A 15777-nucleotide genomic window follows, 5' to 3' on the forward strand; every position below is an offset into this window, starting at 1 on the left:
ATTTTAGCAATTACTCGGGTTCAGATGATTAGATACAAAACGAGTGTGAGAGAATCCTGTTTTTCCATGACTTTCCTTTGGATGAGGTCTCTGCTTTCTGGTCACAAAACTGGTTGCAGGTAGAAATAATAAGAACCAGAAATTAGCATGATGGATGGTAACCTAATCCTGAGGTTTATTTAAAGGCTCAGAAAAACTTTCATTTTCTTAACCGTTTTAATCCTCTAGAAAGAAGGTAGACACAACTTAAGTTAGCAGCCACCAGGCCAGAATGACTCTGGACAAGACCATGCTTATTGGTGAATAGAGAGAGGCTGTCTTTACTTGTGTAAAAGACAATTTGACATGGCTCTTTTCTTTAATTCAGGCCCTAAATGCTGTAATTCTGGGCTGAAAATGAAGCTAAATTTAGCAAGGCCTAATGATGAGAAAACAATGTTCTTTCACACTCATTACACTTAACTTAAATCTGGGGGAGTCCCTGACCCGCTTTTTGTATGGAGATTCACTTGTGAGTTGGCAGGAGGGACTGGCTGACTTGTCTTTTCGCCTCTAAGTCTTTTGCCCAGTAGCACTGACTGTGATACCTTTACTCAGAGGCCCAACTCCTTAAATGCTGTCATTTATTGGGGACTTACTCCATGCCAGGCTCTGCATATGAAAGAAACCGAGGTACAAAGAAGTCATTTAACTTGCCGAGGTCCCATGGTTCATCAGTAGCAAAGTGGGGGTTTAAACCTGTGGTTTCTGAGTCCAGAGTCTAGGTGCTGAGCTGCCCACCTGTGTATGCTCTGCAGACAGCCCTGCCCGCTGGTGTGGACCCCTCGCTGGGCTGGGAGCACCTTGGAGGAGGGGAGTTTGTCTGACATTTCCAGGACTTGGTATAGTGCCTGGTGCAGAGGAGGGACTCAACACATGTTTACTATGTCAGAGAATGAAGAGAAGGCAGAAAAGAGCCCAGTTTGGTTGTGGCTTTAGGGTCGATAGGCCCTCTGAGCCTCAGGGCCCGTGGCTCCTTCCTGTATGCCAAGTAGAGGCCTTCATGCTGCGGGATTGCAAGGCTCACTTCAAGCTTTGATGTCACTCATAATAGTCTTAGGGAACGTGAGCCTCCAGTTTGAGAGAAATCAGCCACCTGGTGAGTAAGAGTTGATCATAATATGACACCATTACAAAATGCAAGCAGCTTATGGTCATAACATTAGGGTTTGAGGATGAGGAAAAGGTTTGTAGAATATACAGCAGCCTGTACAGGGTTTTTACTGCCAGCAGGGCTCTCAGAAAGCAGGAGACATTTAGACTAAGCTCAGACAACTTTTACCTTTGTTTCTAGATTCTTTTTGCGTCCGCGCATTCTTTGCTGTCATCCATCTATCCACTGACCCACTGTCAGCTTTTTTCTGGCTCTTCTTAAGAGGGTGTATGCATAATGGTTCACAGCAAGGGTGATTTGGAGACACACAGATTGGATTTGAATCTTGCTGTGTGATCTTGGGTGTGTTGCTTACCTACATTTAGTCCCTGTTTCCGTATCTGTGAAATAGAGTTGGCAGATTAAAAGAGACAGTGGCATCTGAAGACATGTGTAAGAATGTTCATAGCAGCTTTATTCACAATAAAGCTGAAATAACTGGAAACAACCTAAATGCCCAGCAATAGGAGAATAAAGACATTATGATACCATCATACAATGGAACATACTCATCCATAAAAAGAAACTAGTACCATACTCAACAGCATGGATGAACCTCACAGAAGTTATGTTGAGGGAAGTTTGGAACAGGCACATGTAATATATGGTGACAGAAATCAGGAGAGGGGTGACCCATGCAGGGGAGGGTAGTGACTGGGAGAGGGAATGAGGGAACCTTTTGGGCTCGTGGTTCTGTGGTTATAGTCACTCTGGCTGGTGATGTCCATGTGTACACACTTGTTAAATTCTACACTTTAGATGTGTGTACTTTACTGTATGAAAATTGTATCTCAAAAAGGAAAAAATAGATGTGGAGTATTTAGCACAGCACCTGTTCCAAAGAGGACACTCAGAAAGCACTCTTTCCTGCCCTGGAGTCCTTGTGAATGTGTCTTTTTGTGCGATGAGCCATTCCAGCGTGAGAAGACTGACAGCTGCCATTTATTCCCTGATATTTTATGTTCCAAGAATAACTGGATCTTAATTGTCCAGATAAGGATGCTTGAGAAACATTGTCCTCTGATGGATCTTCTTTCTCCACCCCTTCCTTGGTTTCTCCCCGTCTTCTGCAGGTTATGCAGTTACTGCCGGACACTTTTCTCACGTGTCCACCACCGATGTGGTAGGAGGTGCCCCTCAGGACGAAGGCATTGGGAAGGTGAGGAACAAAGTTTATGGAATAGCATGGGGTCAGATGGGGGGAGCATGCTGCCGCTCTTTTTGAGGTTTGTCAACTCACTTTGATGTGAACATTCTGCTGGGCGGCTGGCAGGTAAGTGATGAAATATTGAGGAATCATCTGTTCATCTCCATCCAGCCTCTTTTGAGAATTTACTTTGAAAGCTTCTTCCGAGTATGAATACTATTTCCAGACCTCTCCATTCTCTGCACTTTGTCATCTGAGAATGTTTTTCATGGCTGATGCTGTGTGTGTGAGAGATGATTAAGATTGACCCGTGGTATTGTGCCATTCTCCAAAGGAAGGGTGTCCAGTGCTACCCAACTTCAAACCCTCCCCTCTCCCAAATCCTTTCCAAGTTTGACTTAATGGCACCAGGTCTAGTCCCAGATATCTTTGGGGCCTTTTTATTTATCTTTAGGCCTAGATTCTCACATTTTTTTTCTCCAATGTTTTAGAAACAAGACCAGTTCAGCCCAGAGGCTAGACTGGGAATATATGGGTCTGTTTCCCTAAAGTATCTGCCCAGAGTGTAGAAAAGACCCCATGGATCTAGGACCGTCAGAATCCCTTTGGGAATCATGGCATCTATGGGGCCTGAAATATGGAGGACTATGTTTGTTGGCTCTTTAGCTCCAGGCTACAGGAAGTCCAGTTGAGTCGACCCAGATGAGTCAGGAATGTGCATTTTAACAAGCTCCATAGTTTGTTTGATAGTTACGACTGAAGAGAGGAATGGTCTTTGGGTCTGAGCCCATAAGGGGTGGACCTTTGATAGAATCTGGCTATATCTCTGGGGGCTTGGAAAGGTGGATTCTGGAGAGGCCCAGACAGACCGAGACCACTGGTAACTGGAGCCTTCGGCCAGGATGTCAGTCTGATCAGCAGACAAGGCGTGACTGCTGGACATTCATGAGGGTTGTTTTCCCGGATCCTCCTGGGCAGGAGTTAGGAGTCAACACTCAGATTTCTGGAGCACATGCCTCCCTCCCTGTCAACACTGATGCTATTTTCCTTGAAAACGAAGCCACGGTAAAAACCCAGGGCCCTGAGCACAGGGGAGGTGTGCAGATGAACTCTGATAACTTCCAGCAAAGGGTGAGTCTCTCCGAGTCACATGAATTCCTCTGCGTGGTGGAGGGACAGAGCCAAGGGCTGTCCCCACATTGATAATCTCTTCTTGGGGAGGAGCTGCGTGTGACCAGGCATCTCTGTAGCCGGTAAACACGCCTACCTCCCAATTCACAGCAGTGTGGATGCCTCAGTGCTGCTGACAGCAGCTTTGTTTTGTTTTAAATCACCAGTTACAGAATACTTGATCTAACTATCTTCTCTTCAGGTGGTTGGCATAACTGTATAGTCCCTGTCAAGCCTTAGGATGATAGAGCCAGGCAGAGGGCATCCTGGATCTAGTTAACAAAGAGGAACATAAAAATGCTGCTTTCAGCTGGAGCCCCTGAGAGGTGCTGGGGAGACTGGTCATAGTTGACAAAGTTGCTGACGGTTCCACATTGCCAGGCATGGGAGCTGGTACAGATTTGCTTCCCAAGGACCCCAGGATGGCTCTCTGGCCTTCAGGATCTTGGTGGTTATCGTTTCTGGTATTGGGGCAGGAAAGCATTCACACTAAGATGGTGATTCCTGACCCCATGGGAGGCTCCCTGACACTGGTTCTCATGGGACACTCGCTCTTCCCTTAAGATGCAACTTGAAAAAGAACTTCCCCACTCATGTCATTTAGGAAGTTCTACACAAACAGTCTTTTCTGTGGTGGAGATTCATGGTGTAAATGCACAGGCTAAAGGCTTTGAAAGGTCCCCAGTAAAGGAATTTATTTAATGTTTAACTCTGGCATTTTGCAAACTAAACTCATATTTACCCAAGCAGATCTCATGACACTAACGTTCTGTGGAATCACTTTGTCTAAAATGCTCATGTCCATCCCTCTTCTTACACAGTTGGCCCTCCCTACCCGCGGGTTTCCACATCTGTGGATTCAACCAAACATGGATGGAAAATATTTGGGGAAAAAAATTCTAGGAAGTTCTAAAAGCAAATCTTGAATTTGCCACGCAACTATTTACGTAGCATTTACACTGTATTTACAACTATTTACATAGTATTTACATTGTGTTAGATAGTCTTAAGTAATGTAGGGATGATTGCCTAGGTTATATGCAAACACTACTCCATTTTACTTAAGGGACTTGAGCCTCTGTGGATTTTGCTATTCTGGGGGTCCTGGAACCAGTCCCCCACAGATGCCAAGGGATGACTGTATTGTGATACCTGCTAAAGCTCTCACTAATAGGAAGGAAGGAAGTGTTTCGAGGAAGAAAATCCTTTTCCCAGGAGTTGACTTTTTGGTAGTAATTTGGAAGCTCCTTAGGTCTTACTGGGCATGGCTCCCGTAAACAATGTGGCTCAGGAGGCATGGAGGTGATTTCTGCCTCAGGATTGAAGGACAGTTTCTTTGCAGAGTGCGTAAAATGATTTGTCATCAGCTAGTGTAGGCACATCTGCATGTGTCTGGTCAGGCATTTACATAGAACTCCCAGAAGGATGCTGATAAATATCTTTGGTCATTGCTTCCATCTTAACTGGATTTTTTTTCCTTCCATAGGTTTATATTTTTAGAGCTGACCGAAGATCAGGCACCTTAATTAAGATTTTTCAGGCATCAGGTAAAAAGGTGAGATCCTTGGGATTAGTGTCTTGTTTGTTTGTTTGTTTGTTTGAGAGATGTCATCATGTGGGAATCAGTTCTTACTTTTTAGAATATTGGTTTAAAGGCCCATCTGTGCCCTACATTTACATGGCATGTTCAGTTGCATGTTGGAGCCTTTACCTTCTCAGCATTGTGTGTGACCTGCAGATTCCTGGGATTCACGCATGCTGAGACGGGGAGCAAGATGAGTTTGTACACAGCCAAGTTACAGCACAGAGGTCTAAAAGGTTGTCCATGGTTCAGATACTCATCAAAATGACTATGTGCTCTGTTTCTTTTTGCCTTTATCTTTCTGCCTCTCTGTCCCTCTCCATCTGTCTTTCTCCCAGCTCCAGAGAGATCAGGCATTGTTGAGTACAGATACATGACTGATTATTTTCAAAGGAGGCAGGCAGATAGATGGTTCTCACTCTCCCTATCTCACCAACCCAAAGCTGCCCCTCCTGCTTACATCCCAAGCCCTCTGCCACCATCGCCATGGGAACTGCTGCCACACAAAAAGCAAACAAATATCACCCGGTTCCTTTCAGAACTTTGAAATAGAAATAGCTGGGGAAGGCTGCCCTGAAATTAGTCCTGGGCAAGGTTTATCTGCCTGTGTCATCTTATTATCCTTACCCTGTTGCTAATTCTCTCTCCATTTCCTGCAAGTTTCCATTATATTGCACCATAGTCTGAAATTAAGTCAGGTAGAGATTCCTTTGATTAATAAGCACCATTTTTCATGGGCTTATCAGTGGTGCACACCTTGGCATGGCTTTGGTCGGCAGGATTATTTGGTAAGATTGGCCGCTCTAAGAGGAGACAAGTTTAAGTGGGGAGGTGAAGGGGGTGATTTGAAGAGTTGTCTTGGTAGAGGCCTTAGTGAGCTCGAGGAAGAAGCACAGGACTTGGGACTTGGGAGGGAGATTTGAGGAGATAGGTAAAATTGCCTTCTGACATTCTCCTACCATCACACTAAGAAGAGGGGGAAAAATGATGTTTCCATCCTGGGTGGGCCATGTGCTGCAGTTCAGGTCCTGCTGTGTTAGACCTGCCGCATGCCAGCCTGGCACCACTGCATATTGTTCTGATGGGGAGTCATAGTCTGAGTTCCAAAAATCCCACTCACAAGTAGAGCTTTTTGCAGTTTTAACAACCATCATGTGTATTTTTAGTATATAACTGTCATAACCTTTTCAATAAAAAATACATCACCAAACTCAGTTTTGTGAGGTTTTCCCTGAGAGCAGCTCTGCGTTCCCCCGGGAACTATGCAAGCCTGTGTTATTTTAACATTTCCAAAACCCCAAAGCAACAACACTGGAAAAAGACTGTGAGCAATTCTGCAAAAAAGGATTTCCAAGCACCTCTAAAGTTAGAAAATAAATAACCCCGTGCCATTTCTGAGAAAGAGTCCCAAAGAGCAAGTAGGGTGTAAATGCTGCTAAGCCTAACATTTTAGCTCTTTATCCAAAAAAAATAAATGGGTGAGTTCTCCTGTGGAAAACCCTCCCTCCCTCTGCTCCCCTTCCAATGTACCTCGGCTTGACAGCATGAAATTATTCCCCCCCCAGCTTTATTGAGATATAATTGATATATAACACATTTAAGGTGTACAGTGTGACGACTTGGTACACGTATATATTGTGAAATGATGACCACACTGAGGTTCGCTAACACATCTATCATCTTATGTAACTACTATTTTTTTTAGGGAGTCTTTAAAATGAATTGTGGGGCTTAAACACACTTATCACCCGATTTTTTTATTTTTAAAATTTATTTCTTTTTTTTGCTGCACTTTGTGGCATGTGGGATCTTAGTTCCCCAAGCAGGGATCAAACCCATGCCCCCTGCAGTGGGAGTACGGAGCCTTAAGCACTGGACCACCAGGGAAGTCCCTATCACCCTATTTTTAGAATATATTCATGTTCAGCTGTCACCGTGCCTCCCCCCTGCTTCCTGTGTCCCCACCTCCACTGCCCGCTGCCTGTGCCCAGGACAGGCCCAGCTGATGCTGGTCATCCTGGTGTAAACAACAGTCTATAATTGGGCCCTTTCTCTTTCCCAGAACCCTCCCTGTTTGGATGATAGCTTTCATGGCTACCCATCTGTGGCTGGGTCATGGGCAGATTTGGGGGAGCAGATTTGAGAGTGGGTGATGTGAGAGGGAAAGGTTTGAGAACCTGCTTTTCCAAATTTCCCGAGGACATGATGACGTGGGTTCCAGCACAGACCAACCTGCAGGTCAGCTTGAGTGTCCTTATTATGACACGACAGGGCTCCCTGAGGAGGAGACCATGGGCCAGCTGTCTCACCTCCCAGCTCCAGAGCTGCCATTCATTTTCCTTGGGGCTCTTCTCGCTCTCACCTTGAACCATTATAACATATGTCCTTCACTCTGCCATCTTGTTTCACCATCTTCCAGCTTTACCCTCGTCATCGTCTTTCTGATTACTCCCTTTAGACATCTTATTCTGCTCGTGCCAGAAGAAATGAGAAATTCTTGTCCCACTGACTTCTCCATTATTTCAGTGGGAAAGGACATGAGCCCAGGCTTTCAAAGGATGCCTTTGCTTTACCCCTGTGTCCGGAGCCACACATAGAGGAGGGTTCTGATTCAGGAAATCCCTGATCCACTTCTGCTTCCATGTGGCCAGAATCTGGTCAGAGAGTTCTGTCTCCTGGCCGTAAGAGAGACAAAACCCCAAATGGTTCTGGTCTTTACTGGTTGACATCCTTCGTATAGTGCACATAAGAAATCACCAATGCACGTAAGAAATCACCTATACACGTGCAATTCCATTGCTATGACATGTGTCCTCATATTTCCAGGGTGATAGGAGAGCTGTGATCAAGGAACACTTACCCCAAAGCATGTCGTTGCCCTATCGAAGTTTCATTGCAATAATTGAGTATGTGAAGTGTTTATATGTCAAAACTTAGATAGGAAACTTCACGTACGGGGATTGCTGATTGAACACCGATGAAGATGCCAAGTTAAATAGACCATTGGAATGAAACAAATAGTTCCCCTGGGACTCAGCCAGAGAGAACAGCCAGCAGCTTTGGTCTTCAGGGCCTTGCCTGGGTCTTAGCGGTTTCTTTTACTAAAGTCAAGATAGGGACATTAGCAAGGCCACTGAATTGGTGACTGTCAACTGGTTTCTGCCCCGCCCCCCGTGATTCTGAAACTTCCCCATGCCCTTCTCCCTTGGGAAGGGGGCAGGTGGGGATGGGGGTTGGGTGGAAGTGACCTCAGCACGTGACTGGGAGGGACTTGAGTCCTTTCCCAGGCTGAGCTGCAGGAAATAGACCAAAGTACCCTCCACCTCTCTCAAACTCCCCTGGGTTAGCTACCAACAAACAGCAAAAGAAAATGCTTGTTCATGTCTGTAAAACCAGAGCCCTTTTATTTGAAAACATTTATTTTAAAAGGATAGATTTTTTTTTTTTAATTAAAAACAGAGGTTGCCTCACTGGCAGCCTTTGGAAAGGATACAGCCTACAAAAATTTTAATTTGGCCTGCATGGTATGTTTGTTTATTATTTTTTAATATGAATTAGTTGTCAGCATTTTAAAAATAGGCAATTCAAATAAAATTTTAGAGCTTTGGTTTCTCTTGAAAAATGAGATGGTTGGCCTTTTCTGGGTCAATCAGGAGTTGACTGCCCCTGGATGGGGATTGCTCCTTTAGCTGGGTCTGTGGACTATAGTTTGCTGCAGTCTCCACCATTCTCTATCGTTTCTTAGACACAGAAGCTGAGTGTCACTTGCCACCTGTAAGCATGCCTGCACTGTTGTTTGCTTTTTCCTTATACTTGTTATATCACCTGCCTGGATCCCATTGGATTGTGTTTGAGACCCCCAATTTAAAATAACAGGTACTGAATCAGACAGAGAAAGACAAAGCACATTATACCTCTTATATGTGGAATCTAAAAAAATGATACAAATGAACTTATTTACAAAACAGAAATAGACTGACAGACATAGAAACCAAATTTAGGATACCAAAGGGGAAAGGTGGTGAGGGGAGGGATAAATTAGGAGTTTGAGATTAACAGAAACACATTACTATATATGAAATAGATAAACAACAAGGGCCTGCTGTGTAGCACAGGGAGCTATATTCAGTATCCTGATTGAATATAATTGAATATAGTAATCGAATATATATTGAATATAGTAATAACATATAATGGGAAAGAATCTAAAAAAATATGTATATATATTTATATATGGAAAAGAATTTTTTCAGATTCTTTTCCATATATATGTATACATATACACGTGTAACTGAATCACTTTGCTGTATACCTGAAATAATACATTGTAAATCAACTATACTTCAATTAAAAAAATAGTAAAACATAGGGGCTTCCCTGGTGGCACAGTGGTTGAGAGTCCGCCTGCCGAGGCTGGGGACGCGGGTTCGTGCCCCGGTCTGGGAAGATCCCACATGCCGCAGAGCACCTAGGCCCGTGAGCCATGGCCGCTGAGCCTGAGCATCTGGAGCCTGTGCTCCGCAACAGCAGAGCCCACAACAGTGAGAGGGCTGCGTACCGCAAAAAAAAAAAAAAAAAAAAAGTAAAAAATAAAATAACAGGTACTGAATTAAGCTATGATTAAGCCAATATAACCTGGCTGTTTTCCGTCATCCTCCAAATGGTCTTCTGAGTTGTACCTTTTTCTGTTACTTCAGCTCACGCCTTCCTAACCAGTCTTCAGCTATGCCCAGGACTGGGCGAGGGTAATCTGTTTCCCATGTAACATTTATTTTCATGCCTGCCTTGTGTTGTGAAATTCCATATTCCTAACTTGCTTGGCCTTGTCAAATGTCTGATACACGAGGCACTTTTATTATGGCTGTAACCTATGTCTGCAGCCTCAGCTTGCATTTGTAAAAGCAGTACCTTGTTCTCCAGGGATCAGTCCATTTGTTTCCCCCTTGGTGGGGCTCCAAGCCAGTGAACGTGGGTCTCACTTTGACCGGGGGGCCCACATGGCTGCCAGGAGGCCAGGGGAGTTGGGATCTTACCGTGGCCCAGGCATTCTGGTTTCCAGGGTGGCATGGCTGGCACAGCCTCCGAGGGGCTTGGGAGCAGGTGTTTGTCAGCCTGGGCATCTGGAGGAAGGCAGGGGCCTTGTGTGTGAGGACGGACACTGAACACTTTGTTGCAACTTGACTTGGTTGCAGATGGGCTCTTACTTCGGCTCCTCCTTATGCGCAGTTGACCTGAACGTGGACGGCCTCTCTGACCTGCTCGTGGGGGCCCCCATGTTTTCTGAGATCAGGGACGAAGGGCAGGTCACTGTCTACATCAACAGAGGAAACGTGAGTACAGAGCTGGGCAACATGTGGACAGGGTGTGGGAGAGGGATGTTGGCCCGGGGGAGTAGTGACTGGGCCCCATCACCCAGAGGAGGTAGAAAGACATGCTTCTTACCTTCAAAAAGCTCCGTGTTCCATCAGTGGAAAGTTATACTCAGTGTTATGACTGCAAACATACAGGGGTCCAGAAAAATCTTAATGACTAAAGTTGAGTGATTCCTATGTACCAGGAACCGTTTCTCCTGCTTCCTGTGAATGATTTCAATGACATGTGCATGTGGTATTGGGGGTCCCCATTTTTCAGGTGAAAAAACTGAGGCTCAGAGAGGTTAAGTCACTTGCCCCAAATCACACAGATAAGAAGCAGTGGGGCTGGGATTTGAACGTAGGCAAACTGGCTTCGGAGGTGGCATGCTTCACCTCTCTTATTTTGTCTCCTTGGGACTATATACACACCTGCCCACGGAGGCAGAGAAGCCTTCTCAGAGGACATGATGGCTGGGAGGAATCTTGAAGAAAAATGGGAGTCAGGTAGGCAGGCGGGAGTGGGCTGGGAGCTGGGCAAGTGGATTGAGGTGTGAGGCAGTGGGACCATAGTTCAGCGTGTTGGGACTGGGAGGGGTGGGTGGGGGCCACCCCAGTGGCCAAGGGCTATAGTCACGATGTCCCGTATTCTGCAGAACCATGAAAAGGATGTGGCCGAGTCAGAAAGATGTCTCTGCAGCACAGCGGAGGGTGGGTGGGGGCAGGGGCTGAGGGGCAGCAGTGCACCCGTGGGTGCAGGAGACCAATGAGAAAGTAGAATCTTTTCAGGATCTAGAAGAAAGAATATTCAACAAGAGGGAAATGGTTAAATGAATAAATCCTGTGACCACCAGCCTTTAGCTAACATGAGAAAATGCTTATGAGATAATCAGTGAAAAAGCAGGATAAAGACTGCAGGTACAAACAACCTTTAAAAATGTACAAAATACATAGAGAATGTTAATAGATCTCTCTGGGTGGTGGTGCTTGGGTAGATATTTAGCTTTATCTTTATCCAAACAGTGAGAATGTAATTCTTTCATAATCAAAAAAGTCAGTAAAAGTGTACTTTTAAGCGGTGACCAAGGTGTTAGTTATCCTAATCGGGAGCGGGTGGTGGTGTTTAGCTGTAACTAGGTGGGCAGATGCCAGAAAGGGCAGTTATTTAAAGAGGAGCCAGGGGAAGTTAGAGCCTTGAGCTTTCTTGGATGTTTGCAAACTCTTTGGGAAGGTGGATCTAAAACCTGGGAGGAAAGATGCTTCCTGGTACCTGTTGCAACAACTCATGGCACCTGCATCTGCACTGACCTTCCAGGAAGGGGGACAAGGAAGGTGAGGGGAGAAGTGAGGTGGTCGTTATGGAGGTGAGAACAGCCGGCATTCAGTAGCTGCTGGCCACCATATATGCTGGAGACTTCTGCGTTTGCATGGGTGTTAACTTGTCAGGCAATAAGGTGACCAGCCCAACAGCCCCAGGGCATGGAATCTTGGAGCAGGATAATCCCCCAGACCTTCTGCGGCAGCTGGCACCCACACATCCCACCCCCAGTCAATGTTTCTTAATGCCGTGTGGTTACCCTAAGTACAAGGGTATTCTTATTTCTGTTGAACTTCATCTGTGTGATTAATGATTGCAGGGCAGTGTGGAGGAGCAGGAATAAATGATGACTTGCCTTTGAATCTTGGTGTTGCCACTTACTAGCCTGTGTGATGTGGACAAATAGCTTGAAATCAGCAGCTCAGTTTCCTCATCTGTAAAGTAGGCAGAGTCATAAGGTCTGTCTTATAGAGTCACTGTGTGATTTAAATGAGGATGTGGATATACAGTGCCTGGTACATACAAGGCACACTGATGGGAAGAAATCAACACATATTTGTGTTGTGGGGCAGAGGTTTCGGTGACTTAAGAACTCATCATATCTTTACTGTTTGCAAGTTGTTTGAATACAGTGGGAAAAAAATTTCGTTGTAACGAAAGCTTTGGGATGGCTTGTGGATGTACAGTGGGTCTCAGTGCCTCTACCCGGGGGCAGGGTTAGACAGTCTTGTGCCTCAAAACATCGTGTGTGTGTGTTTTTAAAAATATTTAATTAATTTATTCATTCATTCATTCATGGCTGCATTGGGTCCTAATTGCAGTGCACAGGATCTTTGTTGTGGCGCACGGGATCTTCTCTGCGCTCAGACTTCTCTAGTTGTGGCGCGTGGGCTCTGTAGTTTGCAGCAGGCGGACTCTCTAGTTGAGGCGCCCGGGCTTAGTTGCCCCGTGACATGTGGGATCTTATTTCCCCGACTAGGGATCGAACCCACGTCCCCTGCATTGGAAGGCAGATTCTTAACCACTGGACCACCAGGGAAGTCCCTCGGATGGTGTTTTAACACTCTGATAGTCATGTGTCAATGATTTGGGGGTAAAGTGGGCGTGGCTTTTAGTGACACCATCACCATTGACCCCTCCCTCTGTTGGTTGGTGTTTGCTTAGGAAATCCAAACCACACGTGAAAATGCGCACAGTCGTGTGTCCTGTTATCACTGCTCCCACCCCTTAACCAAGAACTATTGGGTGTTGGGTTTTCTGAACCATGAGTCCCTCTGCCAAGATTACTAATACATTCACCCTACAAAACAGCTTTATAAATTTGTACCAGAAGGCAGAGGAGAGCAGAAATGGAAATATGTACTCCCTCTAAAACAACTTTGGGGATATCAAGGGGAGAGGAGACTGTGGGGACAAGCAGGTAGGTTGATTAATAGGTTGGTGTATAGAGTGTTAGGACAAGGGAGAGATTTAGTCATCAGTGGCCAACAGTGGGTCTCCTTCCCTCTAAAATGCATCTCAGGTGATTGGAGACCTTCATGGCACCCAGGTGGAAGGAGCTCATTTGGCCACCAGCGGGTGGGGGAGGGATGTTTGGGTGCCTGGGATTCTGCCCAGGTGTTTCCTGTCCATGGGTGTGCTGCAGGGCAGGGCGGCATTCCCAGCTCTGTTTTTTCATTCTTTTTTTGGTTATTCTGTTTGTTTTGTTTCCCGTTTTCCCTCCATCCTGTTTCCCAGGGAGCCCTGGAGGAGCAGCTGGCCCTGAGTGGGGATGGCGCCTACAATGCACACTTTGGGGAGAGCATCGCCAGCCTGGGCGACCTCGATGATGACGGGTTCCCAGGTCAGTGAGCTCATACCTGCCCTCTAACTTGCCCCTGTCGTGGGCGCTCCGGGGTCTACCTGCCCATGGCAAGCTCCATCCATGTACACTGGGGAGAGGACGCCTGTTAGAAACCACATTTTCTGTGTAGACGCAGGGCTGAGCCCTGAGCCCACTGGAGTTTTGCTTCCATGAAATCCCTTCTCATCAGCTCAGTGCTCTTTACTATGTGTTTGTGGTGCAGCGAACCTTGTGGCTGGTCCATAGGGGCTTCTATGGAAGCCAAGTCTGAACCAGCTTCCTCTCGCTACAAACCTTTCTTGTTTCTGAGCCTCTGATGCTCCACGATGCTCTGAGAGCATGGAGGAAGATCTAGTTGGCAGTTTGTGAGAGTAACGTTGATTTTTTTTGGTAAAGGCAGTACCATTTTATATAATTCCTTTACCCAAGAATAGAGTTGACTTTCTCAGTCATGCAATAACCATTGTCTATGGAGTTCCCTTCTCAGACAGACATTAGGGTGGGTGGTGGATATTTGCATTTCTTTTATTGGATAGATCAATGATTTATTCCTATGAGGATGAGAGAGAAATTTTCTGGAACTAACCTCTTCTCAGCTTCTATAATTTCCTTTCTACTTTTTTTTTTTTTCCTGCTGCTAAGAGATCATGTGCCTAGATTAATGCTTGAACAGCAACAACCAAGAAATTTCTAGACATCGTGGCAGGAATTAGAGAATCCACCATTATGTTAATGGCTTTTCTAACCCAGAGCTGCTTTTCTCCTCCTAGATGTGGCCATTGGTGCACCCAAGGAGGATGACTTTTCAGGAGCGGTGTACATCTATCATGGTGATGCCAGTGGGATGGTCCCTCAGTACTCCATGGTAATTGGTGTGAGGGTGTCATGGTTGCTGTTCATACATTCATTCCACAGATACATACAACACACGTCGTTGTTCCTGCCTTCACCTTCCCCCCCACTCCAGTGGAAGACACAAACCATTGAGACTGCTTTTTAAATCAAAACATATTTACAGACTCCCGAGTTTGCTCATATCCAGGGAGGCATTCTGCCTACAGAAGAGAATATCCAAATTCTTAGCCAGAGTTAGAATGATTTATGTAAGAAGAGGTGGATTGCTTTTTCTGGTTACTGCTTTGTCAACCATCTGTGCTAAGCCAAAGGAATATCTTGTAAAATATAATCTAGAAGGACAGTGGTCCATGGAGGAGGGACATAAAAGTTTTCACAGGGCTGTTGTCACAGTTGGCATTAAAACAGGGAGCTGGTCAAAGCCCTGGCCTCGTGCCCCAGACTTGGGAACGTGGAAGTGGTGAGTTCTGTTTTTTGCTATATCAGCTTGGAGTTCAGTCTTGCTGATGGTGTCAAGCCCAGCCCCTGGGAAAAAAGGAAGTCACTCTCTGGACAGAAGCATGGTCAGGATGTTTGTGGATGTCTGCATGTAGAGTGGCACAGGCCTGGGTCTTTCTCCCAGTGGGTCAGCAGCAGAAAGGGACTGAGCACATGTCGAGAAATTTCCAATGACCACCTGCTGATTTACTGAACATTTACTACGTGCTTACCGCTTCCTATTCATGCTGACATTTCTCGTCACAAAGAAGCTTGCCTTGTATCTTGATTATCGTGAAGGAAACAAAACTTTGAACTGAGTCCTGTTCTTATAAAATATTCTATAACATGAAATAGGGAAGTATCGAAAGCTGTCCATGTACTAAAGTCTCTAGGTAAGAAAAGGCTTTGCAAGTTGATTTTAAGAGGCAATGCATATGTGTAAGTTCAAGGTGTACGTTCCTAATTGTTCTCCCTGCAGCAGATGTGAGTTAGCTAATGAAGGGTTGAGGGCTGGCTGGTTTGCTGCCACTTGAGCCCAGATTCCCTCTGCCGGGCCTCCTGCTCAGCTCCGTGACTCTTGCAAGAGGCAGATGCCAGGGGAGGTGCTGGCGAGAGCAGGGATGCTTACTGAGTACCTGCTCTGCCCTCTTGCCTTCAGTCCTCAGAATAGCCCTGTGTGATGGGCACCTTGATTATCCACCTTCTATTTACAAGGTGACTCCAGGCCAGGGAGGTTAATTAACATGCCCATGGTCACCAGCTAGGAAATGGCAATCTGACCATGAACCTTTGCCAGTCTGACTCCCAAACCTCTTGCTGCAACCACCGCCCTCAACTCC

At 45.7% G+C, this 15777-nt stretch overlaps 1 protein-coding gene across 1 annotated transcript in view; it reads left to right on the top strand.

Moving 5' to 3' along the window:
* The window catches only part of ITGA9 (integrin subunit alpha 9), a 363172-nt gene that overhangs the window by 49231 nt on the left and 298164 nt on the right, over window positions 1-15777 (top strand). Inside the window, exons 7-11 of the mRNA XM_060108991.1 lie at window positions 2266-2351; window positions 4996-5064; window positions 10284-10421; window positions 13498-13603; window positions 14374-14468. Coding sequence (XP_059964974.1) covers window positions 2266-2351; window positions 4996-5064; window positions 10284-10421; window positions 13498-13603; window positions 14374-14468 — 494 coding nt within the window. The remainder of the gene's footprint in view (window positions 1-2265; window positions 2352-4995; window positions 5065-10283; window positions 10422-13497; window positions 13604-14373; window positions 14469-15777) is intronic.

The sequence above is a fragment of the Mesoplodon densirostris genome, chromosome 10 (assembly GCF_025265405.1).
Source record: "Mesoplodon densirostris isolate mMesDen1 chromosome 10, mMesDen1 primary haplotype, whole genome shotgun sequence".
Lineage (NCBI taxonomy): Eukaryota > Metazoa > Chordata > Mammalia > Artiodactyla > Ziphiidae > Mesoplodon > Mesoplodon densirostris.